Source organism: Lasiosphaeria miniovina, assembly GCF_030549165.1.
Source record: "Lasiosphaeria miniovina strain SMH2392-1A chromosome Unknown B0T26scaffold_8, whole genome shotgun sequence".
Taxonomy (NCBI): Eukaryota; Fungi; Ascomycota; class Sordariomycetes; order Sordariales; family Lasiosphaeriaceae; genus Lasiosphaeria; species Lasiosphaeria miniovina.
In genome coordinates this window covers 1956480-1982570 of record NW_026848227.1, presented here as the reverse complement: position 1 = coordinate 1982570, position 26091 = coordinate 1956480, and the positions used below count along the sequence as shown (strand labels likewise).

The 26091-nt window shown below is 53.2% G+C and overlaps 7 protein-coding genes across 7 annotated transcripts; 1 reads left to right on the top strand and 6 right to left on the bottom strand.

Moving 5' to 3' along the window:
* Positions 1-328: 328 nt before the first annotated feature.
* B0T26DRAFT_756999 (uncharacterized protein) lies at positions 329-2251 on the bottom strand (the record flags this gene model as incomplete). The annotated part of the gene is made up of 3 exons (XM_060446191.1): positions 329-754; positions 1647-1948; positions 2107-2251. 3 exons carry the CDS (start codon positions 2249-2251, stop codon positions 329-331), a joined length of 873 nt encoding a protein of 290 aa, XP_060290304.1.
* A 2168-nt stretch (positions 2252-4419) lies between these two features.
* On the bottom strand, positions 4420-6338 carry B0T26DRAFT_498629 (uncharacterized protein; the record flags this gene model as incomplete). Its single annotated transcript, XM_060435364.1, has 3 exons — positions 4420-5120; positions 5318-5340; positions 6216-6338. The coding sequence occupies 3 exons, from the start codon at positions 6333-6335 to the stop codon at positions 4913-4915; spliced, it is 351 nt and encodes a 116-aa protein (XP_060290303.1). The 3' UTR covers positions 4420-4912.
* Positions 6339-10388: 4050 nt separating this feature from the next.
* Positions 10389-11080, bottom strand: B0T26DRAFT_731336 (uncharacterized protein). The gene is made up of 3 exons (XM_060443053.1): positions 10644-11080; positions 10524-10549; positions 10389-10464 (listed from the first exon to the last, which is right to left on the bottom strand). The coding sequence occupies exon 1, from the start codon at positions 10902-10904 to the stop codon at positions 10698-10700; it is 207 nt and encodes a 68-aa protein (XP_060290302.1). The 5' UTR covers positions 10905-11080; the 3' UTR covers positions 10389-10464; positions 10524-10549; positions 10644-10697.
* Positions 11081-11163: 83 nt separating this feature from the next.
* Positions 11164-12328, top strand: B0T26DRAFT_731335 (acyl-CoA N-acyltransferase). Its single transcript, XM_060443052.1, has one exon. The coding sequence runs from the start codon at positions 11471-11473 to the stop codon at positions 12029-12031; it is 561 nt and encodes a 186-aa protein (XP_060290301.1). The 5' UTR covers positions 11164-11470; the 3' UTR covers positions 12032-12328.
* A 98-nt stretch (positions 12329-12426) lies between these two features.
* On the bottom strand, positions 12427-14023 carry B0T26DRAFT_744265 (uncharacterized protein; the record flags this gene model as incomplete). The annotated part of the gene is made up of 7 exons (XM_060444390.1): positions 12427-12792; positions 12859-12936; positions 12969-13103; positions 13167-13253; positions 13320-13637; positions 13670-13843; positions 13883-14023. 7 exons carry the CDS (start codon positions 14021-14023, stop codon positions 12427-12429), a joined length of 1299 nt encoding a protein of 432 aa, XP_060290300.1.
* Positions 14024-14351: 328 nt separating this feature from the next.
* Positions 14352-18751, bottom strand: B0T26DRAFT_681116 (putative histidine kinase group protein; the record flags this gene model as incomplete). Its single annotated transcript, XM_060440610.1, has 2 exons — positions 14352-18079; positions 18145-18751. 2 exons carry the CDS (start codon positions 18749-18751, stop codon positions 14352-14354), a joined length of 4335 nt encoding a protein of 1444 aa, XP_060290299.1.
* Positions 18752-20244: 1493 nt separating this feature from the next.
* Positions 20245-21896, bottom strand: B0T26DRAFT_731329 (putative phosphoribosylaminoimidazole-succinocarboxamide synthase). The gene has a single exon (XM_060443051.1). It carries the CDS (start codon positions 21552-21554, stop codon positions 20625-20627), a length of 930 nt encoding a protein of 309 aa, XP_060290298.1. The 5' UTR covers positions 21555-21896; the 3' UTR covers positions 20245-20624.
* Positions 21897-26091: the final 4195 nt, after the last annotated feature.

Here is a 26091-nt window from a genome sequence, read left to right as displayed (position 1 = left end):
GACATTATGTCCCTCCGCGAAGCGTATGAACGCCGGGAGATCTCAGAAATCCGTTGGATTGATGGACAAGACAACCCAGCCGATGCACTCACTAAGAAGAACCCCAACCAAGCATTGACAAAGCTGGTAGACGACGGAAAGGTCATCGTACGAATCGAGGCGTTCGTCGATAGACTGGACAAGACGAACTGAGGAGGAGCGGAAAGGCTCATATGTATTATCACCGCACGATCACTCCATTCATATCCCTAGGAAACCCATTTCATTAGAAACTCAACGCACTATCCCCCCCCCCCCCAGAAAAAAAAAACACCCCAACCCCAAGAAGCTACTCCTCAAGCAGAAAAGGGTTCAGACGCGAGCCCGAACTAGACGGAGGAAGAACACGCTGGCTAGGACCAGCGCGAGGAGAACCACCGGCTGAACTACCGCCCGAATCCCAGGCGGACATTGAGCCCTCGTTGGAATGAGAGCAGCGAGATCCGTGCGACTGCCAGACGCACTCGGCATAGGCGCCGCCCTGGAATGAGGGGACGCGTACGCAATGCCGGAACTTGGGAGACGCGTTTGGATTGCCGCACTTCTCCGGGCACGGGCGCACGCGTGTACCGCGCGATTGAACAAGGAGCGCACGAAAGTACGACTCCCGGCGGATGATGCGGGCGAAGAGAAAATGGACCGACGCACGATCGGCAGCCAGGACGCGGACCTCAACGTCAACCGAGGGCATGGCGACGACGCGGCGCTCATCGTCCTAAGGTTAATCAGCCACTCGTACGACAAAAAGAAAGACTCTCGAGGGTATTCACATTGACACAGAGGCTCGCAAGAAAACGGCGGTTATCCTCAGAACCGGTCGGAATAAGCAGGAAGAGATCGAGTACTATTCGTACGAGAGCTGATGGTACCAAGAGGTGTAGGCGGCAGGCCGCCGCCGCCAGGCACGAGAGACATTGTGCCTGTATGTGCATGTGTGTGAAGAGCGTACGAAGAAGGAGAAGAAGGGAAGAAGGAGAAGAAGGGAAGAAGGAGAAGAAGGGAAGAAGGAGAAGAAGGGAAGAAGGAGGGCGAGAAGGCCAGCTTCACACCTAGACTGGGTGCCTCGAAAGCGCACTCTTCGGACCCTCCGCTCCTTCCGCACGATCCCCGATCCCGGGCATATCGTCGTACGAGACCCCGGATCGGCACTAGCAGGCAAACAAGTTATCAGACAAAACGTGCGAGGAGGTCGGGACTCATTGCACGATACTAGCAAACAGCATATTCAGACGAGATAGTACGATCTGTTCATCCAACCACGTGGGAAGTCACAGCGAAGGCAGGATAGGGAGAGGGATCGTACGGTCACAAAAGAAGAGTTGCCAGTGTTGGAATAGCGATGTTGGTGACCGTACTCTGCGCTGGAAGGGAGGCGGTGCGATGCACGTGCGCCGCACGGCCCTCGCACGGCCACGTACAAAGCCAAGAACCCCCACCATAGATTTCTAGAACAGAACATGAATCAGAACAACTTTACACCCCCCCCCGGTAGTACTACCACTTTTGACCCGTTGGAACACCTACGTGGTTGGAATACCACGAACAGCATCATCAATAGAATGCAGGCGGCAGGTTAGTAAGCATGACTACCAACTGATGCGCCCTACCATGAGAGGAGACCTGAGAAATGCCATAAGCTCCGGGCCCTGCACGCGACGGTGCGTCACTTCCCCGTCGACATCGGTCTCCAGGAAAGCCTTCATGACACCAGCCGCCGATTTGTACATCAAGAGATAGTGTTCCGGGTAGCCGGACTTCTTGCAGGCTCGCAGCCGCTTGGAGCGGTGGCGCAGCTCAGCCCGAGGTCCAGACTGACCGGGAGGCGACGCATTGCCGCTGGGACAGGCCGAATGGGTAGAGTTGGCCGGGTGGGTTGGGGGTGTTGGGTGGCACAAATGGGTAGTTTCCGCTATTCAGCTTTCGTCAGCGTCTGAGGAAGTCAGGCTCTAGGGCAAAGGTGTCAACTACCTGCAAAAATGGGGGGTGCAGCGCTATGAACAAAGTACACCTTGTTCCGCAATAATCTACACAGCCCAATTTTGCAGGTTGTTGGGTGTGTGCGCTTACCTTGGGGGGCAGGATGAGTACTGGCGGGCGTGAGAGCATCCCGCCTGGGAACGCATCCTAGGGGTGGGACAGTTTGGCCCCAAGGTTCCAACGGAATGAACCCATCGTAGACGGGAAGCGGGCCTTCCCAGCGAATGGCGGCCATATTGCAAGATGGGTTCAGAACGCGTCCTGGAGGTGGGCTAGTTTGGCCCCAAGGTTCCAACGGAATGAACCCATCGGGGACGGGAAGCGGGCCTTCCCAGCGAACGGCGGCCATATTGCAAGACAATGTGTACTATCCTTGGCAGGTACTAGTAGGGAAAGTCGGGTGCCGGCTCAGTGTGTGCTTAGGTTGCCGTCAATCTCTGCTCGCTTGCACTTCAGAAATCGTAAACTGGGTGGGGAAGAAAGGGAGAGGAAGGATTGAGGCATCTGTCAGCCAACTCGACAAATAACTTTTGTATTTATAACCTGGGGATGATACGGTCACTACTCCCTCACGTCGCCAGGCGGTGATGTTTCTAAGCGTCCAGCTCTGATAAGAGATCAACACGGTCCAGGCTCGAGGGCAAGTTGCCTCCTGTTAAGCTATCACAGATGGGAGCCTAAGCTCCTTCCCGCTAAAAGGCGCATGCCCGTCCGCACCACTTTGTAGTTGCGGCTTGCCGGAAACCGGCCCCATTCGCGCAACAGTCGGGTACCTGGGATGCTCGCAATTTCGGGTCCCTGGCAGCCCACCTGCCCGGGATTGGTACTGCCGGCCAGGTTCCCTTGCCGTTGTTGGCTTGGAGAGCACACGGAAGACTGTTCGCCTGACTCTTTCAACACTGTGCAAGGCGAGGGCCGAGGCGGATCACAACCAATTGGAAAGATGGTAGGAAAAGTCAATGACCTAATGCATGCAAGGAGAGGCAAAGACTTCAAATTGCGTCGAGAGGTCTCAGACAGAGCAGCTCAGCCGACGTTTTTCTCGGTGAAATGCAAGCTAAGCGACGCGCGAAGTGAAATGCCATTCGACTGCCGCCGTCGCTTCCAAGGCAGAGAGGAAAAGGGGAGGCTGATCGAGGTGGGGTTTTATGTCAAGTGATTGCCGCCCGCATATGCGCCTTGTGTCTTTTGGCTCTCTCGCATCTTGATATTCTGCTAGTGGTGGATAATGGAAGCTGAGGTGAGACATCAGGGGTGAGGTCCTGTACTCTCCGTACCAGACCATGGTATGTCAAGGAGGCTTAGTTATGGTGCCCAAGTCGAGCGATTAATTATCGCAGCAATAAGTTAAACTTCACTAACAGAGTGTCTGTTATTGTAAAAAGTTCGAACAAAGCGCACCTTCTTAATTAGATTCCGCTGATTTTTAACGGAAGAAATTCCCTGCTACGTAAGTGGCAGTAAGGACGGAAGGTCCTTGGGTAAGTTCTTGACCGTCTCGTGCGTGAGGACGAATTTGCATCAGGAAACTCGGCAATCTCAGCCTGTCTTCCCTCCCCGCACTCAAGAACTGATCCTGGTGTAACAACCTTGTCAAGGGAGATCGAGATCGCGGAAGTGGGGCAGAGTTCAAACCCATCCATGCCTTGCCGGGGAGAAAGGTAGTTAGCGAAAGCCAGGCAATTGGCAGGCACGTCTTGTGTTGTTTTGGCAAGCCAAGAAAGTATTGACACTTGACATGCCCGCACACACACTGACCTTGAAAGAGCCAGTCGGAACCTCCGCCTTCAGCCCTGCCATCCAGGCCGTCACCGTCCTCCCTCCATTTCTATTCCCAGCAATGCGCCAGCACTCGCTCCCGCCAATCCCTTCCTTACTGCGGCTGGGATGGTAGCTTCATCTTCCCCGCATCCTCTTGTTTTTTGAGTGGCGTTGGTTGCGACGTTGCGTGACTTGCTCTGGAACCATTTATGCAAGAAATTCACCAATGACGGGCAGCTAGCCGGCGAATCGGGTGTCGTCATCTGAACACTGAACCTGAGCGCATGAACACGGCCCCCAGGCGAAAGTGCCAGTTGTCAACCCCTCCAAGCCTGGACAGATCTGTAGTGCTTTCCCCGCCCGCCTACCCTTTCGCCTTTTGTAGCGCCAAGGCGACCGGAGAAGGCGACCGGAGAACGAGGCCAGACCGGCTACCAAGACGAGCAATATTGCTCGACGGCCCGCATGGAACTGAAACAAGCCTGCCATCCGGAGGCAGCGAGCGAAGCTGTTATGCGGCATCCTTAGCCGTGTCACTGCGCCGTGCCGTGGCTAGGCCCGGTGTCTTGAAACATTTCGCATTGTGATTACCCAGCGCTCGCCTGTCACAGACAGTGATTCGTCCGCCCAATGTTGGGCCACGTTGGTAATCTACTCAATACTCTAGCTCTCAATGATTCAGTTTGGAGTCTCGCCTCGAAATGAATATCAACGACATGAACTCCGCTACACCATCTTTAAGATGTGATAGCCCGGCATGATGTCAAAGATCGCGGTCGGGTTACAGCCAGCTTCAGTTTATGTGTATGAGAAGGATACAATATCCACCCCACGCAAAGGAAGGAAGAGGCCGGTCCTAGCGAGGATGGGTCACGGCCCGTGCTACTCAGGTTGTTGTGTGATTGCCGGAGACGTGAATCTGACTTTGGAAGGCTCGTCAACGACTTCTCGGCGTCTGTCAACAACAAACTGCCGTGTCACCCACGTCACTGTCAAGAGACCTTCATGGAAAGTGACTTCAGCCACTCTGTATTCATGGTTGTCTTCCCTGCAAGAGTCTCCTCCAAAAAAGTCACAGATCCATTACCATTACTTATTATCCCTTGAAACCTCACTCTCCCACCCCCGCGCCCCGTCACTTCGAAAATGTTGGTAGTCCCTCAAAGTACACAATAAGTGGTGGCTCTGCCACTCCCAAAGAAGCACCCGCCTTCTTGAGCGTCTTGTGTGCGGCACACTCGGAGTCGTAATAGTTCATGTCGTCGAGACTGGCGAATGCCGTGTGCGCCACCACGGTATATCCCTTCGATCGAGGGTCATCCTCAGCCATACCGGCAATGATGCTATAGCAAACGATTGCAAATGCAAATGCAAAAATCAGCAAGCTTTTCTGCCGTCAAGAGCCGGGCGAATAGGAAGATGAACTTGGGTGAGTCTGGGCTGCGAGATAGGAAAGCATCGGCTGGATCCAAACCAATCCCAACGTATCCGTGCAGTTGGCCAAATTTGTTTGTGTGGAAATCCCGCGAACTCGACCTACAAGAGAATGTATGGCTTGCCGTCCTGTGCAGGATGCAGAAAAGCCCACCAGTTAGAAGCTGCAGTTTGTTTCCCCTCCCTTCCGACGCAACAACAACACGCAGCCGAAGCAAACCGTGCCCAGCAAGCAAACAGAACGAGCACGATGTCGAGGTGCCAGCAAGAGGGGTGTCATCACAAGAAGGGCTCACAAGCTAAACGCCACAAACAAATATGGGCACCAAAACAATTGAAACATGCATCATGTCGGTCAAAAGTGAACGCAAGCGCATCGGAAGGAAAGAGGGTGAATGTGGAAAACCCGAAGCCCACCACGCAAGGTTTCGGGCATCGAGGCCGTCGTGGCTGGAAACCTGCTCGAAGTGTTTCCCCCAACCCTCCCGGAATTAGGGAGGTTCTCGAAATGCAAGTCGGCCAAGACTTGTATTCGAGCAAACATTTTAAAAATTGAAACTGGCCAAGCTTTTCGACATGACTCCATGGGGAAAATTGGTGCAGATCCCAGCCAACCCTTCCAGGTTCTTCGCGATATTAGGGCCGTGGCTGCATTACTTCCGAAAGGGCTGCGTCGGAGGAGAGGAGCTGGGATGTGGCAGCTTGTCTGGACTCCCTTATCTCCCCACACCCCCCTGCCCGCCCAATTTTTTGGGATGTCCACTAAAAGATCTAGCGGGTAAAAAGACGGAGAACAGGGGAATCCACAATACCAATACAAAAGTGTTGGCGAGCCAAACGGATAAAGGTAATGAAAACAAAAACAAGATAACAAAGGGGCTAATTTGAAGCGTGCGGGTTCAAAAGGGGGGCGTAAGGACACGAAAGACAGCAAACACACATTCACTACACGGCCAGGAAACTTCCACTAGGTTGTTGAGACATGGAGGAAACGCCGAACGGACCTTGCTCTGCTCTTTGGCGAGCGCCTGGTACGCCTGCAGCATCTTCTTTTGGTTCTCCGGATCCGGAATCTTGAACATGGTGGTGCGATGCACGCGGGCTCCTTGATTGGCGGCCGCCATTTCGACAAGTTTTTCTTGCTCTTGACCTGCTGCAGGCCGATAAGTTTGCGTGCGGAAGAGCCTTTTTTTTCGGAATCTCCTCGAGCTGGGGTTGGTCAACGGAAGCGAACTGTGGCGTTTTCTAGTTTTCGTTGCCTGGTTACACAACAGAAACAAAATGGCATGCAAACTGACGGACGAATTAAGAACTGATCGTAAAGCAAGGGAGACGAAAAACAAATTCCTCTTTCTCGAGCATTATCAATCATTTTGTTTCTTGCGAGTGGGTCGAAGGAAAAAAGGGGGGGACCACGGGAAACCCCCGAGGCCCGGCCTCGGCAAGCAAAAAAGGAGACCGGACCATGGACTTCACCACCTTAGCTACGTGCCATACTGCGGCAAACATGCGAGAAAGTACCCCAGGGAGAAGAAAAAGGACAGACTGATGATTCATAGACTTTCACAGGGCAGCAAACTACGCTCCGGTGCCCCGCTTCACGGGCAAACAGCGGATTTCGTTCCTTACACGTGGGTACAAGAGACTCGAGGGAAACCAAACCGATGACGCCTTGAACAGCGGGTTTCTCTCCTTACACGTAATAAGATAGGTTCGAGGGCATCTAAACCGATGACGCCCTGTTTAATTTTAAAGATAACCCATCATCACAGCTGTTGCTCTTGACTTGAAGACGAAGAGAAAGCCTTTGTTGCCTCGGAACGGCTCAAGACTTGAGGGTACAGTGTACCAAAGGTACATACCTAGTTAGGTTTGCCAATGCCAAAGGGACTGAAGAAGGGCTATGGGCCCAACGTATCGACGATGGGGACAGACTGTAGGACAACTTCGAGCCGTCACCCCTAGGCTATGTTGACTTAGACTGGCTGGTACTGTACGTACCTCCAACCAGCTCGCGAACTGGTTTCCTAAACGAGAACACGTCCAAAAACTTGATGCCGATTATCGCTGCTGGGCTTTAGTCTCGGGGATTTTTTTCTTTTTTCCTTTCTCTCCGAACAAAGTCGGCCGGAGGCTAGCCCGCCCCGGGGGTCGGGAGGGATGGAATCCGGTGTGCAATATGCATGTCCGTCGTCGTCGTCCCCAGACCGACTCGCTGCGGCTGCCGTCGGGCTTTTTTTTTTTTTTGGCTGCGCACATGCGCGGGAATTTTATTTTTGCTCTCGCTTTCTCCTGAAATTCTGGGTTTCCTCGCTTCGTTCGTAACTACTTTGTTTATTCTCTCTGAAACCGGGAAGAAACAAACACACATTATACCTACTGCATATGTATGTATATATATACATGCATGCAACTGCCACCAGATATTCCGACCCGGTGCAGCTCCTTGCCGTGTGTGCGAGGGATTTATGTTTTATTTTTTTTTAGTTTGCTTTTGTTGTTGCTGTTGCGTTTCTCAAGCGCGGCATTCCATCCGTCCATCCATCCATCCACAGTCCTGCACAATGCTATCTCCAAGTTTCTTTCTCCGCAGCCCTTCGCCCGGGGAAAGCATAGAGAGTTCCCGGCCATCTCTAAGTACGGCTCCTGTGGCATGCATATGCTTGCTCTCTCTGGCTTTTCGTTTGTCACTACCCTGCCGCCATCCACACCTCCTTGCGCATCCCCGAATCTCCGCCGCTGTTCTGGAGGATAGATATTGGCATCCGTGCATGAACCCTCCACACCACTTCGTCGTCCATTACCCCGAGCAGGGACTCTGGGACTCAGAGACGGGCTCGGAGGATTTCTCTCGCTCTCTCTCCCTTGCATCCGCTTCTGCCTATGTTCACACTACTACCCACACCGTGAACCGTACGGTCTCGCGTCTCCGGAACTGCTCCCGCCAGTGTTACATTGACCTATCCCATCCCTCCTGCCACCGCCTTTTAAGAGAGGCACGCAGAGAGATAGTGAGAAATATTAGCATGTCCGTGGCTCCAGCGCCCGCCATGTAAAGAATCCATGGAGCTGGCTGGCTGGCTTGCATATGCGCATCTCTAGAGCTTCTATGTGCACGGGGGGTTTTTTTTGTTTGTTGTTGTTTGATCGAGAATTCGGCTCCGAACCGCGCTTCTCCCCAACTTGTCACCAGCAGTGACCCCCGGGATAGGGAGCAGCCGTGGGGTTTAGGTTTGTGTTGTGCATCTCGATCTCCCCCAGTGTCATAATGCACATGCACCAGAGTAGTTTGGCCGTTTGGTGTCATGATACGGCTGTTTATCGCTCATTGGAGGCGGCAAGTCAGTCGTTTGTTTCTTTTAGTCTCTCTGTGATCGGTTTGTTTACTGCTCGACGGACTTGATGTCTCTCACGTTCTTGCGGTTCGGGTCAGACACTGAAGGTACGGGCGGGCACTAAGTATGCGCAACAACTCAAACTCTATCATTTCCTGTTTGCCGCATTTTTGAGTATCTCATATCCTAAGTATCTCGAACCAAAACCTCTAGTTCTCTACTCAAACACGTCGGTCAAGGAAAGCCGGGTTCGATATTCCAACTCTCGCTGGAGCATTCTGTCCGAGACGGGGTTGTTTTGCTGCGCTCTCTCGAATGCATATCAGTGATTGTGTGGGTTTCGTCTGTCTTGTTGTACATACGACTTTGATGTTGCGTGCATCCAATGTCTTGTGCATTAACCAGACCGGTCTGTCTCCTCAGAGGCCTATCGTATGTACCGCGCGCCGGTCCTCCAATTCTGTGTGGCGCCGGCCGGGTAGGCTTGGCCAGTCACATTTTTTCCTTCAAACTGCTGCCGCTTACGTCGGTCGTCCCGCACCCCCGCCAGGCTAGGCTCCCATTCCGGGGCTCGTTTCGTTTCTGATATGATGACATTTCGAGACATCACCTTGTCTTCCCCCCCCAATTCCCAAACGTAATGGCATCTCGAGCGTTGCTTGCCATTGGGCCTAGATAGCGGCCGTGGGGTTTTTTTATGCTGTGCTTCGTTACACAATTTTTGGTATTTCGTTGTGCGTCGTTACACAAATTTGAGAAACAGAAGAACGGCGTGGGGGTTCAGAGATGGCAACGAAAACAACGACCTCGACGCCGCCGTCTCCTGTCCACGGCGAATTCTCCTCAGCTGCTTGGATCATGGCCTTGTCGTCCATCCGTCTAGCAGTTTTCCCTGAGTTTTGGGTTGGACAGATGGAACCTGTCAAGAGACACCCTGAAGTGAGTTGAGCTCCAAGACTATAACGTAGGTCGAGGAGAGCGAGGTTATGAGACATTGTGGCCGCTTGCTTATAGGGCTCGCAACCCATTAATCGATAGCGTAAAACACGGCGAGGAGTGAAATTACAAGAAATAAAGAGAAAGCGAGGTTAAGAATAAAATGCCGGGTTTCGTTCAAAGCCTACAGTAATCACCTAAGCCAATGGTATCGTTGGAGAGAAGAGATCAAGTCGGGCAGAATGGTATGTTGAAAGTGAGGTTCGAAGGAATGGCTGAATTGTTGATGTAGAAGGAAGAAAGAAGTGCGGGAAAAGGAGGGAGGGAAGCTCCCTATGTATACACAAAAATCCATATACATCCAAAAATCCCACATGTTCTAAAAACAAGCCCTATAGGCCAATTAGCCTTATTTTCCTTCGGTTATTGCTTGACTGCGGTAAATCTTCCACGTCAACTTGCGCCTTCATTCTTTCACATACAGAGTCCCAGACTCTACCACAATACTGCCTTTTAGGCACTATTCATCAGCATTCACAACATGGGGCAAAATGGGGGTATTCTTTGATTTTCCACCCACCCGCAAAAACATCATCTACGAGCTGAGTGACGTTGTTGATCCACTCTTCTTTTCGGTTAAGGCCAGGTCCAACAAACACACGATCCATGATGATAGCAATCAGCCTTGGTGCTAGTTTCTGAATATTTCCAGGTGTCCAGTTCGCTTCCGGTATATTAGCTTTGATTGCAATGCATGTAGGGAAGAGTTTTTATTACTCATGAAGTCGAAGCTCAGGGGAAAAGGGTAAGGGCAACGGGGAGTCGGGGGGGGGGGGGGGACTCGAATGAAACACACAGACCTTCGCAAGCAGGAAGCTCATTTTGGAAGCAGATTTCCTTAACTCACATATATATATATATATATATGTCTTGTAAGCGCAAACCTTTTCATGACATATAGCCGGGGTCAACTTGGACAGACCTAATTACCGAATTAAGTCGGCGAGGATTGTATGAGCTAGCAACGGGTCGCCGACTTACAACCAATTGTAGTCACCAATCATTCGCTACGGAAGGAGCACATTGGGCAGTTGTTAGGATTATGTTTCGTACCGAGTTCACTAGACACCGAGGAAATACTGTTTTGGTTTGGTTTCGAACCTTTTGGGTAGCCCCGTGGAAGTCAAACACTCCCTCGGGAAGCTGGCTTATTTCTTAGGCATGATCTGCGGAAGCGATGACGAGGAATCCGGTAGGGCTGAACAGCTGATAAAATCCATGCTTGTACTTCTGATATCCCTCGTGGAGAAGGCCTCGTAGATTTTGGCGGTATGCCCTTTCAGCACCCTGGTAATCGTTTCCGTTTAGGTTCAAGACGGGGAGATTAAGAGTTTGTTTCACGACTCGTCGCGCCCTTCGCATTCGTTTGCTAGTAGGGCAGCCGCATAGCAAAGGCCAATACAGGAAAGAGAGACTAAAATCTGCGACAATTCCATTTTGGGTTGAAAAGATACCCTTTCGCGACAAAAAAAAAATATAGTCTTGGTGGAATATTTAAGACCGCGAAGACAAGGGAGTTCTGTAGAAGTGGGGAAATATTGTGCTAGCGTGTGGAGTCCGTTTAGTTGGGGGGGGGGGGGGGGGTGTGAAATATGGAAATCATTGCTGAAGCAGGACGACGCTTCTGAGTAGTGCAGTGTAACATTGTATTGGAGCGTTAGACTCTGGTCAAGTAGCCTTGTTGGTGCTTGGTTCCAAAGGCCCGGTGACTTACAGATTTCTTCTTCAATTGAATGTGACTCAAAACGTCATCAACCAAAATAGGACAAGTCGCGGAACTCAAAGACCCATCATCATGCATCCGGCACGCTACTTTTTGACGTTGTCAACCTCTCTTCTTAAATCCCCGCAATAGCAGCAACATCCCTTCCCCAGCAATAGCAAAAATACCCACAAAAACACCCACAAAAACAACGACTTTGGCTCGAATGTCCCCACCACCACCACCCGCCGAACCTATCCTCCGGCTCCGCAGCTGCGTAGTGCGCGCCTACTCAGAAGGAGACTTTAAATCCCTCGCCAAAGCTGCCAATAACCCCAAGATCGCGTGTCGTATGCGCAACGCTTTCCCGCAGCCCTACACGACCGATGACGCCAAGGCGTGGATCTCCATTGCCAACGCTGCGTCGCCGCAGCGTGACTTCGCCATCTGCCAGCCCGGCGACTCGGGAGCCGTCATTGGCGGCATCGGCCTCAAGGCACGCGACGACGTACATTACCGCACCATGGAGATTGGGTACTGGTTGTGCGAGGACTATTGGCATCGGGGGATAGCCACAGAAGTCGTGTCTGCCTTCTCAGACTGGGTCTTTGACGAATTTGACCACTTGATAAGGCTCGAGGCTGAGGTTTTCGAGGGAAATCTGGCAAGCGGGAGAGTGCTCGAGAAAGCCGGCTTCGACTTTGAGGGGAGACAGAAGAAGGCAGTAGAGAAACTGGGCACCGTCATGGACAAGTTGGTGTATTGTAAGTTTAGAGAGCAGATCTAGGACACATTCCTCATTGTGATAAATGGTGGGGTGGATTTCGATTTTTCTATTCCGCATATTCGCCATAGACACATCGGCGCGTAACATCTCCCTCGTTAGTATATTAATATTAGACCTTTGTTTCCCTCCTGCTTTTCTAGAGAGGGGCTGGGAAAATCTTTTTTTTTTGCTAGACCGGCCGATTGGGGGTGGGGGCCCTGACGAATAGTCAAAGAAGGGGTGAGGCTTAGCAGAGAGCCGAGGGAAGGGTCAAATTTGGGCAATGGGGTTCGTACGAAGAGAATAGTAACCATCTACGGGTGGTTAAGGGGCTGCGTCCCAAGACCCCCCCTAGTTGCCAGCCCTCCTAGATTAGCATGAAGGGGATCATGTGCCCTTTCTTGATCCTATCCCACTCACGGGAGTAGCCTCTTTGGGGTTCTTGGGTAGTATGCACAAAGATGCACTGTAGGTAGAGCCAGGTACCAAGCCACGACTCTGTCCAGGCCAATTCCACCACCACCGTAGGGTAGAACGCCCGCTAACTTGAAAACATCGAGATACTCCTTAATGCCCGGGGATACAGGGCCGATACCTTTGTCACGGATGCGGCTCTCTAACATGTCGGGGAGATGGATGCGCTGACCACCAGAAAGAACCTCCTGGCCACGCATGAAGAAGTCGAATGCATTCGTGACGTCAGGATTCTCTGGGTCTAGCATGGCGTAGAAGGGGCGAGCCGACTCGGGAAACTTGTCGAGGATGTAGAAATCCGTCTTGTACTTGTCGCGAATGATGGCTCAGAGCGCCTTCTCTTAGGCAGTACTCATGTCCTCGTCGTCACGAACATTTTTGTACTCTTCGGGTCCTTCTTCACGAAGAAGCTTTTGGCCATCGGCGAAGGTGATCCGAACTTCCTTGCCGGGCTCGGGCACCAAAAATGGCGTGGATGGTACACGCTGCGGACGAGTTCGATCTCGTCTTTGCACCGCACCTCCAGCTGACGGAAGATATGGAGAAGGAGGTCTTTCAGGAGATCCAGGACTTCGTGGTAGTGCTCTTCAATCTCCTTCTCGAGATCCATCACGAAGAACTAGGTTGGTCTGTTAGTCCTAGGGTCCTAGGGAGAGGGGGACTTGGATTAAGATGCACTTACTTCAGTCAAATGTCTCCGGGTATTTGAGTTCTCAGCCCTGAAAGTAGGACCAATGCTATACACCTTCCTTCCGCCGGCAATTTCGATCTACTTGTAGAACTGTGCCGACTGTGCCAAGAAGGCGTCCTTTCCAAAATACGGGAGCTAGAAGACATTGGAGCCTCCTTCGGACGCCGCGCCGATCAAGCACGGGGGTTCGAATAGGTTAAATCCTCGCGCATCCACGTACTCGGTGAAGATCTTGCGAACAGTTATGCGAACATTGGATATGGCTTGGGCGACAGGGGCACGCTTGTGCATGACAGGATTGCCTATGTGCGTGGCCAGGCTCGCCGCAGGGACAGCCGATCCTAAAGTCAAGTCTTCCACACCCTCGACGACATTCTCCTCCTCATCGACCCGTGTCACGGCTTTGTTCGCCGCCTGCAGGCTCAGGCCCAGTGATTCGGGCGCAGGCGCCTCGCAAAAGACCTTTGTACGATGCGGCTCGAAGTTGGCAACACGGGGCTCTTGACAGGTTCAAGGGGCCGCTTGACAGTGGCTTCGACCGAAACGAAGTTCTTGGGCTTCAGGGAACCAACCCACTTCACCATCTCTCTGCTAACCTCGGTGCCGGCCATGACAAGACCTTGGATTGACCAAGATCCTTCCTCCCGAAGTTCGACAAAGGCCATCTTCTTGCCTCGCATCTGCGCCTTCTGGATTTATCCTCGTACCTTGACTGAGGTATCGACGTGCTGCTCACCAATGTCGCGAAGGTGTGCTAGCTTAGATGCAATCTTGCGTGGGAAAACCGTCCCGCCATAGCTGTCTTTGGCGAAGTCGTCCCCGCTCGGACCCGCAGCAGTTATCGCCATAGCTCAGTGCTTTGGAGGGGAACAGGAGATGAATGTAAATTGAGAAGGTTGAATGATGAAAAACGATTATTCCTCCGAGACCGCGTTTGCGAAACTTTGCAAAATGAGACCGGGGAACAGGGCCGGGTGGGAGTTTGGCGGGGTAAAGAGAGCGGTGAGGGGGTATATATCATTCAGGGGCAAAACGCGTATGGATATTCTTCGTTATGATTCAGACATTACAAAATAATATCCGCCCGGTTGAGCTGCCTCGAAACCCTCTAGCAGGGGTGCTCTCCTGCCTTCGATGACTCTCGGAAAGCACAGGATCCCTTTCCCCTCTACCCAGTCATCCTGCCTCCACCGTTTCGTCTTCCACTGTCGGAGTTTCCGCTGCTATCCTTTCCATGATAGTACGCATCGTGTCCGTCAGCTCCCGCATTCGATATGGCTTCACCAAAACCTCGTCACACCCCGCTTCTTTAGCCTCTGCGATTTTTTCATCGCGGGCATTCGCGCTCACCGCAATGATCGCAATGCGGCCATCCGTGATGTTGCCCTTGCGCTCGAGCTCACGGATGTGTCGCGTGCAAGTCAGCCCGTCTTGAACAGGCATTTCGATATCCATCAGAATCACCGAGAGGGGAAATTTTCCCTGAGCCGTTCCTCCAGCTCCAGTGCCCTTGTCTTCGGTTTCTATATAGCGATCTGACAGGCGCAGCTTGTCCAGACACTCGGCACCGTGGTTTGCAACGTCGGTGGTAAATCCCAGGGCCGAGAGTCTCCGCCGCACGATTTGTTGGTTGATGATGTTGTCCTCCACCGCCAGAATACCCCTTATTGGTGGGGACGACATGGCTAGCTCGTTCGTTGGTCTCATAACTAGGGTTTCCGCCGGTGCGTCCGAGCCTGAGCCCTCGCTGAGAGAGGATCTCTTGCCCAAACTATTGGCGTTGCGAGTCCCTTTCAGCGCCGATTTCGCGGCATTGGAGGGGGACATGCTGGCCTCGGCTTCAGAAATGGCCCCTGCGGTCGGGACGTAGGCTTCAATGTAGAAGGCAAACGTGCTGCCAACGCCGGGCTCGCTGGTAACACCGATGGATCCATTCTGAAGTCCGATGAGGCGGCGGCTGATAAAGAGCCCCAGGCCTGAGCCGCCGTATATGACGTGAGTACGGGTTGAAGCCTGGACAAAGCGTTGGAAAAGACTCTTCCTTTCTTCCTCACTTAGACCGTGTCCCGTGTCCTTGACCTCGAAAATGAGGAATCTCGGGTCCCCGCGACCTTGCAGAGCTGGCTGACTGCAGTCTTGATCAGTTTCTTCTGAACGTGGTATGAACTGTACCGAGCTTGTCGCTTCAGTCGGCCGCGTGAGACTCCCTCTGACAGTGACCAACACGTCTCGAGTCGGGCCTGACTTGGTGAACTTGAAGGCATTAGCGAGAAGGTTGATGAGCACCTGTTTCATCCGAGAGGGGTCAAAGTCAAGGTATGTGACGCCCAGGTCGCGGTAGGACTGGTGGACAAACATGGAGAGGTTGATTTCGACTCTGCGCGCCTCAGCCCCAAACATCTTGAGAGCTTCCTGGACCACCTGGACTGGGTTGACCGTGATAGGTGTAATGGCAAGCAAATTCGAGTCGAGCTTCGACATTGTCAGAATGTCGTCCACAATCCGTTTTTGGTGCAGTGCACACTCAACAATCGTCTCGGCGTTGTCAATGCTGGTCTCCACGAGATTGCAGATTTCTGAATGATCCTCATCCCTTCGAGGGCCCACCACTTTAGCATCGCCATCAGGAGGGCCCACCACTTCAGCATCGCTATCAAGAGACGAGGATGCCTCGCTGGCAGCCTTGGCGACGTTGGCGGCGACGACAGCCTTGCAAGCCTCGCCACACATGAGCTCCCGAACTAGAGCTAGAGTTGCGGTAATGGCGTCTGCGCAGTGGATTATCGCGCTCAGTGGGTTCCGAATCTCGTGAGAAGTCATGTCAATGAAGCTTTCCTGTTGGCGCTTTGATTCGATTGCTTCTTCCTTTCGCTCCTTTTCTCTGTCCAGCTGCGCCTTTTGCAATGAGACGTCGCTCAAACAGCCCGCGAAGCCCTGAATGATGCCCTCAGTTGACCGGACAGGCATTAGCGTCGCCTGGACTGACCGCGGGATGACAACCTCATTGCCCGCGACATCTTCGGTTGTCCATGTTGTCTTGAACCTGACCTCGACCGTCTGGACCTTGTCTTCCAAAGCTATCTTACCGATCGTATCGGTAAGCAATGAGTAATCGTCCTCGAGGACACACGTCTCCCAGGGCTTGATGACGGCCTTGGTTGGATCGTCCTTCTCAAGACCGCACATCTCAAAGAAGGCATCGTTGGCCTCAAGCAATCGGCCATCAAGGTCCATATCGCACATGCCGACTGTGGCGTATTCGGTCATGCGCTTCATATTCTCAGCCTGTTGTGCTCGACGCACGGCTTCCGCGGTTGCCTGCTTGTGCGCCTTAACGTCGGTCAAGCATGTCAGAACCCGAAGAATGCCCCCATCAGACGCACGTTCTGCTTTAGCAATGGCCAGGACATGGCGCCCCTTCACGTCATCGACAGAGCCCACATCGAGTCCGGCTTTATCAAAGGTAGGAGGGTTTCGAGACAGCGAAGCATCAACACCTGAGCTGTTGGGACTCTTGACGCGGAACTCAAACTCAACGTTGTGTGTGGTCTTGAGCCTCTCATACGCGGCCGTGACGGCCGGGCGATCATCTTCTATAACAGAGGCGAGAAAGTCCTGTTCCCCGACTGGCCCATGGATTCCAGTTATTTTGTACCAGGCGTCATTTGCAAACGTGATTTTTCCATGCTCGTCGCTAAACGTCATGCCAACGGGAATAAATTCAGCCACGGCCTCAAACATTCTGACAGACTCGGTCGCCTCTCTAGTCTGGACTGCCAACTCTTCCTTGAGCGTGGCACGATCATACGCAGTCTGCTCCGCTGCGTTGCGCCCTCCGCGGGATTCTTCCTCGAGTAGAACAATCGAGGCCAGAGACGTCGTCAGCTTCTGGCTGAGGAGCGAGATATATTGTCGGTAATCGTTGTCATAGCGACGCCGGGGGTTGAGACCAAGGAGAAGAAGACCCATTACGTTCTCCTCCCTTGTCGGCCGGATCGGGCAAATCACAGCAGCTCTGTATGGATCTGCTTCGTATCCTCGCCACTGCAGCCCCTCAAGAAGCGCCTGGGGGAGAGTTCCATCTGCCGTTTGCAGCAGGAGAGGATGACGGGCTTCTATTGCCTCCCTGAATAAGGAGGACAGAGTCTCGCTGCCGGTCTGTAAGTTGAGCGTGTCGGGGACAATCGGGTGGTGTTCCGGGACGCCAAGTGCTCCTTCAAGGCGACAGACTTTAGTCGAGGGGTAGGGTGGACGAGGAGGCGTGGCTTCTATCGTGTCTGGATCTTCCCCCACGCTGTATAGGATCGCCAGAGGGATGTCGCAGCGGGATTCTACTGCATCGAACTGCTGGAGGGTCTCTTCCCAATAGCTTTCCACATCGCGAGCAGTGACGAGCGACTCTCCGAGGCTGATGAGCATCTCCATCCGTCTTTCCCAGAGTCGTATTCTTGTCGTCTCCGCCACTGGATGCAGGAAGCCAAGGCATTCACTGTTCTCTAGGATGGGGATGATGGACCCCTTGAGATAAGTTTCCTCGAGCCAGTGGGGTTGTCCTGGCACGGCAGACTCCCTCTCAACAAAGACTCTCCACTCGTCCTCCAGGGCCGTCATCTGCGTTGTTCCAGAAATGCCTTGCATCGTATCTCTCAGGCGCTGGCCTTCCGCCTGCCATGCATCTTCCACTGGCATGCCGAGCATCGCAGGGTGCTTGGAACCGCAAAGTTTGCTAAAAGCCTCGTTGTAGATGGTTGTAAAGGACGGTCCCCAATAAATGGCGACTGGGCGGCTGTCAACGAGGATTTGCTTGAACGTCTGTTCCAGTCTTGGAGGCCAGCACTTCATTTCGCCCAGAGGGTTAGCCGCCCAGTCGACATCATTGATGACTTCCAGGAACGGACGTTGCTCTATATCGACAGCGTTAGCAAGCCGGACGGCAGAAAATGGCTACGGGAAAGCGAGAAGGACGAACCCGGTGACTCATTGGGCAAAATCCAACCCGGATCCGAGTTTGAGCGAGACGAAGAACTGACAGCAGCTTCGGGCACCGTCAATAGCCCTTCCGTCAGGCTCTGTGGCAGGACGACCGGCGTAGACTTGATCTTGCGGCCGAGGGTCTCATAGTCGGGGCGCGAGACAGATTGCGCAGAAGACACGGGGGCTGTGTTCCCGAGACCGACAGACTCGGCGGTGGGTACATCACGCCCTGGGGGCAGCGGGCTTCTGGTAGGATCAATGGCACGGAGCCGTGTCGTGTGTAGCGGCGGCTCAGACAAGAGCTTTCCGGGGGGCATCTCGTTTGCACCGACAACGGCCCATTGTTCCTCGACGACAAAGCGTGTCCACGAGATGCCGCAGCATACGAAGCACGACGGCGAGGCCGGGGTTCGGCCGGTTATCAAGTCCCAAAGGCCCTCGTTGCGGGCGTTGACAAGGTCCGAGATGGTGGCATCAGCATCCAGGGCCGGGTTCGTGAAAACAACGGCCGCGGGGTGCGGGGCCAGGGCAACGACGAAGGATGGACGCGGATCGGCGTTGAGCAGATGGATGACGGGCGTGTGCAGAAAGGAGGGATACATTGTCAAATCAGCTCGCTCATAGAGTCAGACAGACTTAAGGTGCTTGCTTGGCTTGGCTTGCCCGCAAGGAGTAGACTGAAAGAGGGACGAGATGGTGGTTCGCAATGCGTCATCGGCAGGGCAGGACGCCCAGGACACCTATATGCAACGGAACCCAGGAGCCGGAATCGACCATCAGCCGTGGTGTGTGTGATGGCCAATCCGCATGTAGGTCGCGGCTCGCTCGACGATGAAATTATTGGACTTAATTGGCTTTGTCGCTTTACTGAGGTTGTCGCCGGACCAGGGTGAGCTTCTCCCGAGCTGCATTCATTGGAAATTGGTGGTTCCGGGTTGCACCACACGAAGGGCTGTAAATAGACTTAAGACGACGGGACTGGACTGATGGAAGCGCAAGTGCAAGTGCAAGTGCAAGTGCTCGCTCCCAGACTTCGACTTCGGGTGTGACGACGACAGAGGTTGGCAGTTTGCCCAAGGCCGCAGGGCACCAGGGCGGGCCAAACCGACCAGAGCTTGGTCGATCTTGCCTCGACTCGGAATCAGTGATCGGGGAGCGGGAACCATTGTGCCAGTGGTGTCGTGCCTACGCCAATTCTGGAAAGCGGCTCCATTGGGCTTGGCAAGCTTGGCGCCTCTACTTTCCAGGTTTCGATTAGCCTCAGCTCCGCCAGGCCAGGCCAGATCGAAACTGGGGGCGTCGGCGGTTTGGCTGCTCTACATTCTCGCTACCCTGGCGCCAGGTTGGTTGTCGCGAACCCATTGGATCTTGGGTCTGGCCAATGCGCGAGCCCGGTCGGTAAGCCCAGTCGGTAATTTTCGTATGTACTTGTACATACATGTACATACATGTACTGGAGCTCTCCCCTGAGTCCACGGCAGCTGCATGCTAGGCGCTGCTGTGCTGTATTTTTGGGCCCGCACGAAAGGTAAGCTGTAAGGCAACAGACAACCCATGTCCTCCATCGTCCCATCTCGTCTGCTTGCTTCGCCCAGCTGGCTCTAGCTCCCCAAAACCGATCAAGCAACCGGCCAATCGGTTTCTCCCTGTGAACCTTATTTGAGGCTGCGGCTGCTAGCCGCGTCTGGTATTTCCTTGACCGATCCATTCCAGATCGCTCGCTCTAGCTAGCTGCCTTCCTTCACACCACCACTGCCTGACTCCAATATCTATCTTGGTACTGACCGACTCACTGAATGTCTCACTTGCGCTTGCCTGTCACCTTTTATTTGCCTGCTCCTCCTTGGCCACACACATTAATGCGTACGCACATTCTGAGAGGGCTGAAGGCTTGCCAGCAAGCAGGCCTCATACGATGTTCTCGACTCGTGATGCCCGGACAGAGCGACATGGCGAAATTGAGGATAGACATCTTTTGTCTTTTGCCTTGTGTTTGCCTTTGCCTGTCTCGCGTTAACCGCCGTTTGCAGACGATTCAGGATACTATAACTAGCAATACTCAAACTCGGCGAGTAAGGTGCCTATGTAGGTAGATAGGCAGGCAGGCAGGCAGGCAGGCAGGCAGGCAGGGACATTCCACCATATCGAGCATCACCTTGGCACATGCTTTTTCGTAGCTTGAGAGGTCCCTACGGTGAATTCGCGAGCCAAGAAGCCAATGTCTCTGGCCAAATGACTGATCGACCTTCGTTGTCTATCTACCATCACGCACAGCCCGGTCTTTTTCTTGTCTCTTTTGCCTAGTTCGTGGAAGCCGGCCCACGACGAGGGCGGCAGGGTGGTGATTGTCGGCGAGTGGCGCATCTCTAACTCCTATCCTCCACTTGCTTGCTTCCCTAGAACCATTGCGCGCCGACCAGCCCACCAGATGCCGTGGCTTCACTCACCCCATACCCGCAGGATATGTGATCAAATTCAGGCATCCAGTTCCGCAAGCGCCTCATCCAGTGTCTTTCCTGCCAAGCGCTTGAATGCATCCTTGTACCTCACGCTGGTGGCCTCGGCCACGTCGGGTGGCATAGCGACGCCCTCCTTGTACTTTAGGCCCTCCTTCATCAGCCAGTTGCGCAAGAACTGCTTGTCAAAGCTGTCCTGGTCGCGCCCGACTTCGTACTCATCGGCTGGCCAGAACCGCGACGAATCGGGCGTAAGCACCTCGTCAATGAGCACAATGTCGTCCGTCTCTTCGTCCAGGCCGAACTCGAACTTTGTGTCGGCGATGATGATACCGCGCTCACGAGCGTAGGCGGCGCCAGCGTTGTACACCTGCAGAGCTAGGGCCTCGATGCGGGAAGCGTAGCGCTCGCCGACAATCTCGGCGGCCTGCGCCGGCGTAATGTTCTCGTCGTGCTGGCCCAGCTCGGCCTTGGTGCTGGGCGTGTAGATGGCCTCGGGGAAGGGCGAGCACCTCTGGAGTCCGGCGGGCTGGGGCAGGCCATGAACCGTGCCGCTCTTTTGGTACTCGGACCAGGCGCTACCCGTGATATAGCCGCGCACAATGGCCTCGATGGGAAACACCCTGAGCTTGCGCACCTGCATGCTGCGGCCGCGGACTAGTTCCGTCTCGGCGGGGCTGAGGCCAGCCGGGGGTGCCAAGGTCAGGAAGTGCGTTTTAAGGCCGGGGATTCGTTCGGCAAGAACGCCGAACCAATGCGCCGTGAGCTGAGTGAGGATGGCGCCCTTCCAAGGCACGCCATTGGCCATGATAACATCGAAGGCAGAGATGCGATCCGTTGTCAGGAAGAGCAGCGTCTTGTCATCGATCTCGTACAGGTCGCGAACCTTGCCGCTCGCCAGCTTGGGCAGTGAGCTGAGCTCAATCTTGGTCACCACTTGGGACGCCATCTTATCCAGCCTGCCGTGCAGATTTTATTCCCTTCCGTGTTGGAAAAGTCCGTGATCGGTTGTAGTTGCCGATGCGTGGTCAGGTCAGGGCCGACGACGTTAGGTAAGGTGGGAGAGCGGTTTTTAGTTTTGGCGACCGAACATCGGGGTCCGATTTTTCGGAGGGGCAAGTTACCACCTCCATGCTACAAGCGTACAGATTACCAAGATTTAAAGGTTCCATAGGGCAAGAAACTAAGGTGCTACCTAGGTAGGTACCTAGTAGTTATCCTTCTTTTGTGCTTGCCGCAGAATTCGACAGAACTTAAGGTAGTTAATCCTTACCTTGGAGAGCTGCTACATATTGGTTTTTGGTTCATCTCGAGAAGTTCAGCAAGGAATCTTGTACGGATTTAGAACGGCTGTTTCAAGGTAACGGTCATGACGAGACTGGAAGTATCACGTGACGGAGCATTCGACCCCAACTAAATCTTGCAAAGTACGTACCAACGTACCTAGGCCCGTTCCCGGGTTGCTGCCACTCCCCAGTCCTTGCCCGCCTCGAGGTAACCCAACCTGGGAACTACAGCAAATAACCCCCCGATGGTGCGGAAAGAGCCATGTATGCCTACACTACATAGTCATAGTGAGGTATTCATTTTAAGGTCGCTGCAAATGCTTCATTGATGGGCGCAATTCTCGTTTCCTACTTATGAAAGCATTTGAGCAGTTAGACCCATAAAGTGACGTCAAAGCCAGGGCGCGCCTGTGTCCGTGCGTGCTTGCGTGCTCGCGTCATCAGTGGCTTGACAATTGACAATTTTAGTCGTCGTATACGGAGGTGCCTTTCAAAAGTTTTGCGCAGTGCCAAGAAAGCCACCCTCTTTAATTACATACGACCCTGGCCATCTTGGCCCCCTAGCTCCTTATTCTTTTCCGGCCCTCTCGATACTCGTTACCTCCTTCGCACTTTATTACCTGTTGTATATGCTCAACAATCCTTTCAATCCAGGCTTGAATACGCTGCTGAGTAAGTTTTTCGTTCCAGCAATGTTCCCATGCTCGAATAGCCTCAGCCCTGCTTTTTGGGGCTCCCTTTTTGGTTGTTTCTCTCTTCATCCAGAACCAACAAGGCTCTATCATATTAAGATCAGGTGAGTTACCTGGCCAGAGGAGGCGGAGTACCTGATGGATATCGTATATACGCTGTTGAGCGCGATGAGCGTGTGCGCCAGCCTTATCCTCCTGAACAAGCGTATTCGGCCCACAGCTTTTGGCGAAAGGGATAAGCTTTGGTATAAGGATCTTGGTTTGATAGCGATACCAGTCGATGCCTCCCTTGGATTCTCGTACGAGTTTGCCGTTCGCTTTGTTCCATCGCCATTGTGGTTTTCTGCCTCGTTTCGTAACCAAAGAGAGCCTTCCCATTTTGGTATCCAACTCCCACTCTTCACGCATTATTGGTTCCAACTCCTTATTCCATTCCTCAAGATCCTTCTCAGCTTGCTCCTTTTCAGCCTTTGTTTCCGGAAGCCAACAATGGCAAGGCCCCTTTTGATCGTACGAAAAGCAACCCCAAAACATAAACTCCGAATATCCTTTCCACCGTTCACGAATACAGCTTTTAAGAAAACGCTCATCAGCTTTCCTCCAAATACGATATCCTCCTCGGCGATGAAGTAATACAATAGAAGTTTCATCAGACCAAATAACACGTTTCCAATCTTCTAAAGTCCAATCTTTATGATCAAGACACCACTTCAGTCGTTCCTCCTTCATCTTCTTCGTCAATCCAGGCTTCCTCGTTGGCTTCGTTTTGTTGAATCCTGCTAATTTGAGGATCCTCCAGATTGTGATAGCTGAGATGTCGAGGCCCTCGGTACTGAGCTCACCGGCCAGATCAGCACAGGATTTCTCACGGCCATATCGATCTTTGCGAACCTTGGCGATAACCTTCTCGGTATTTTCGGGGGTGTGTTTTCGTGGACGGCCAGAGCGAGGGGCATCTTCAACCCATTCATCCTTAATAATTAAGGGCCGTATATTTGGATCAAATCCACGCTCAATAGCCCTGGCATATATTCGATTGACGGTACTAACGGAAACCCCGGTTTGTGCAAAGACATCGGCCGAAGAAAGGCCCACAATAGGAGATTTGAGGGTAACTATAAGCGCACGCATGGAAATATCTGTATTTGGCGACATCTTGATCGTTGTGTTGACTGTTGAGCTGTGGAAGCGGGGTTGAGGGGTAAGATTACGTGGCCAAACCAGATGTGGTGTGGTCGCTGATCATTCAGCTAAAGGGGTGTGGCTGGCTTGGCATTGCGCAAAACTTTTGAAAGGCACTTCCGTATAGACAACACTTGACAGCTAACCGCTGCACCATTGCACGACTGGCCGCTAACAAGCGCCCGAGGCGGGAGAAGCGGGGTTGGGGCTTCTAGAACCCTGCCAGCCCTGCCAGCCACATGGGCATCTCCAGTAAGCCGAGGAAGCAAATTCTTCCTTTGTCAATTCTTCCCGAAAGAATTGCCGTCGCCTGGTAGTAGAAGCATTTGGTATTATTACAGGACTTGGTACACTTCAGCGATAATTGATAAAGTTCGCTGTCTAATGCTCTGGCCAGAAAAGGCTGTACCACTTTAGCCCTTTTCTTCGCAATTCTTTCACCTACGCCTCGTCGTCATCAACATGGACTCTGACATGGGCACGCTAGAACATAGCTCGAACATCTCTATTGACGACGCGTAACGCAACGGCGGGGACAACATGCCCTCGAACGCTGACATGTCCTCTGACTCTGATATATCCTCCAACTCTGACTCTGACACTGGCTCTGACGTCCCCGTTGCCGAAAATCACGACGCGCAACACGACGGCGGAGACAAGATGTCCTCTGTTGATGACACGCCCTCTGGATCTGACTCTGGCTCTGGCTCTGATGCTGTCTCCAATTCTGATACCGTCTCTGACATGTCTGACGACGACCTTCCGGGCGACCTTAGCGATAGACCCCCCCCCCCGCAGCCCATAAGTCATGCACGCCCCCAGTAAGCTTATTTATCGCCCGTCTTAAAGTCATCTCGCGCTGTAGTCAGAAGAGAGTGGCCAGCTCATATACCAGCCTTCTTCGCCCACTAATGTATGGTTCCGTGTCTGTACACAAATCATCACGGGCACTCGACGCTGCCGGCTCCCACATGGTAATGGCGAAAACGATATTGCCATCCGCCACAAGCTTGCTCACGGCTGGAGAATATTCCGGCCACCGAATATCCCGGCCAGCTAGGATATGAATACCGTTTCCTGCCTCTTCCTCTTCGTAATTTCTTTTTCCCTCTATAAAACTTCTCTTGAACGTCTTTCACACTCCTAACGTCCCACCTACTCCAACATACTCACCACCAAACGCCTCTGCTGTTCTACCTCTTCAAAATGGATACCACCAAGGATAGCCAAGGCTCCGCTTCTGTTGCCCCCTCTCGATGGCAACCACGGTTCCTTTCTTAAAGCCCCCTTCGATGGCTCCCACGGCTCCTCTGTTGCCCCCCTCGATAGTAACCGCCGCTCCGCTTCTATTCCCCCCTCCGATGGCAACCACGGCTCGTTGTCTGCTCGCGGCGATTGCAACTGCGGCTCCTATGTTGCCCCCCTCCAACAACCAGGACGGATTGCGCCGTTACGATTGGGACGGCCTTAAGTGCCCCGCTGAAGTTTGGGTTAAACATGCCGGCCACAGAGACGCTGCCTCCCTCGCTAGAAGTAGGGCTCGCTTCCGTCGCAACCGCGGCTCCTCTGTTACCCCCTTCGATGGCAACCACGGTTCATTTTCTGTTACTCCCTTCGATGGCAACCATGACTCCCCTTCTATTTAATTGGGGGTTTCCGCGCGATAAGTGGTTGCCGTGGTTCACAAGTGCCCGCCACTTGAAGTACGATGTTTGTTTGGTCTTTTGGCACGGCGGCCGCTTCGACCGGGATGCCGAGATCAGGAGGAACTCCTTTGGGGTCGAGTCCGGGAATCGGATATTCGTTTGGTATCATGGCACGGCTTCGTATTCGTCTAGTGGTGAAATGAATTCGTTTTTTTTGGAGTTTGCAAGCGGCGGCACCGCCGTAGACACACTGCCATCCAATCTGCACAGTCGTGCGGGACGCCGCAATTGCGGCACAAGCTTGTCGAGCGCTCCCGAGGCACTATGCTACCCAAGTTGCCTGTAAAAAATGGTGTGTGTGCAGGTTAAGGCCGCTATTACGGCTTGTTCACGGCTTGCTTGTACGCCCCACCGCATTTTTGCAGGCAGTTGCCGTCGTCTTGAGTTGATCAAACGTTGAAACACATTTGAGTTAGTTTCGTACTAATATGAGCGGAGCCCGCGGACAGTTGAGGGGAAGGAAGGAAGCCACTTACTAAAGTGATGACCGCACGGTTGAATGATCGGTACGGGCACGCCTGAAGGTGGGGGCCGGTTTGGGAAGCGGGATGATGTTACGACCGCCCGCTTCTGTAGAGTCGGGCGACCGCCTCTAGAGGCGGCTTCCGCGTACATAGCAA

Bases quoted from the DNA above. Each gene is read 5' to 3' on its own strand.
- B0T26DRAFT_731336 (XM_060443053.1), bottom strand. From the start codon at position 10,904: ATGCGAAGGGCGCGACGAGTCGTGAAACAAACTCTTAATCTCCCCGTC.
- B0T26DRAFT_731335 (XM_060443052.1), top strand. From the start codon at position 11,471: ATGTCCCCACCACCACCACCCGCCGAACCTATCCTCCGGCTCCGCAGC.
- B0T26DRAFT_731329 (XM_060443051.1), bottom strand. From the start codon at position 21,554: ATGGCGTCCCAAGTGGTGACCAAGATTGAGCTCAGCTCACTGCCCAAG.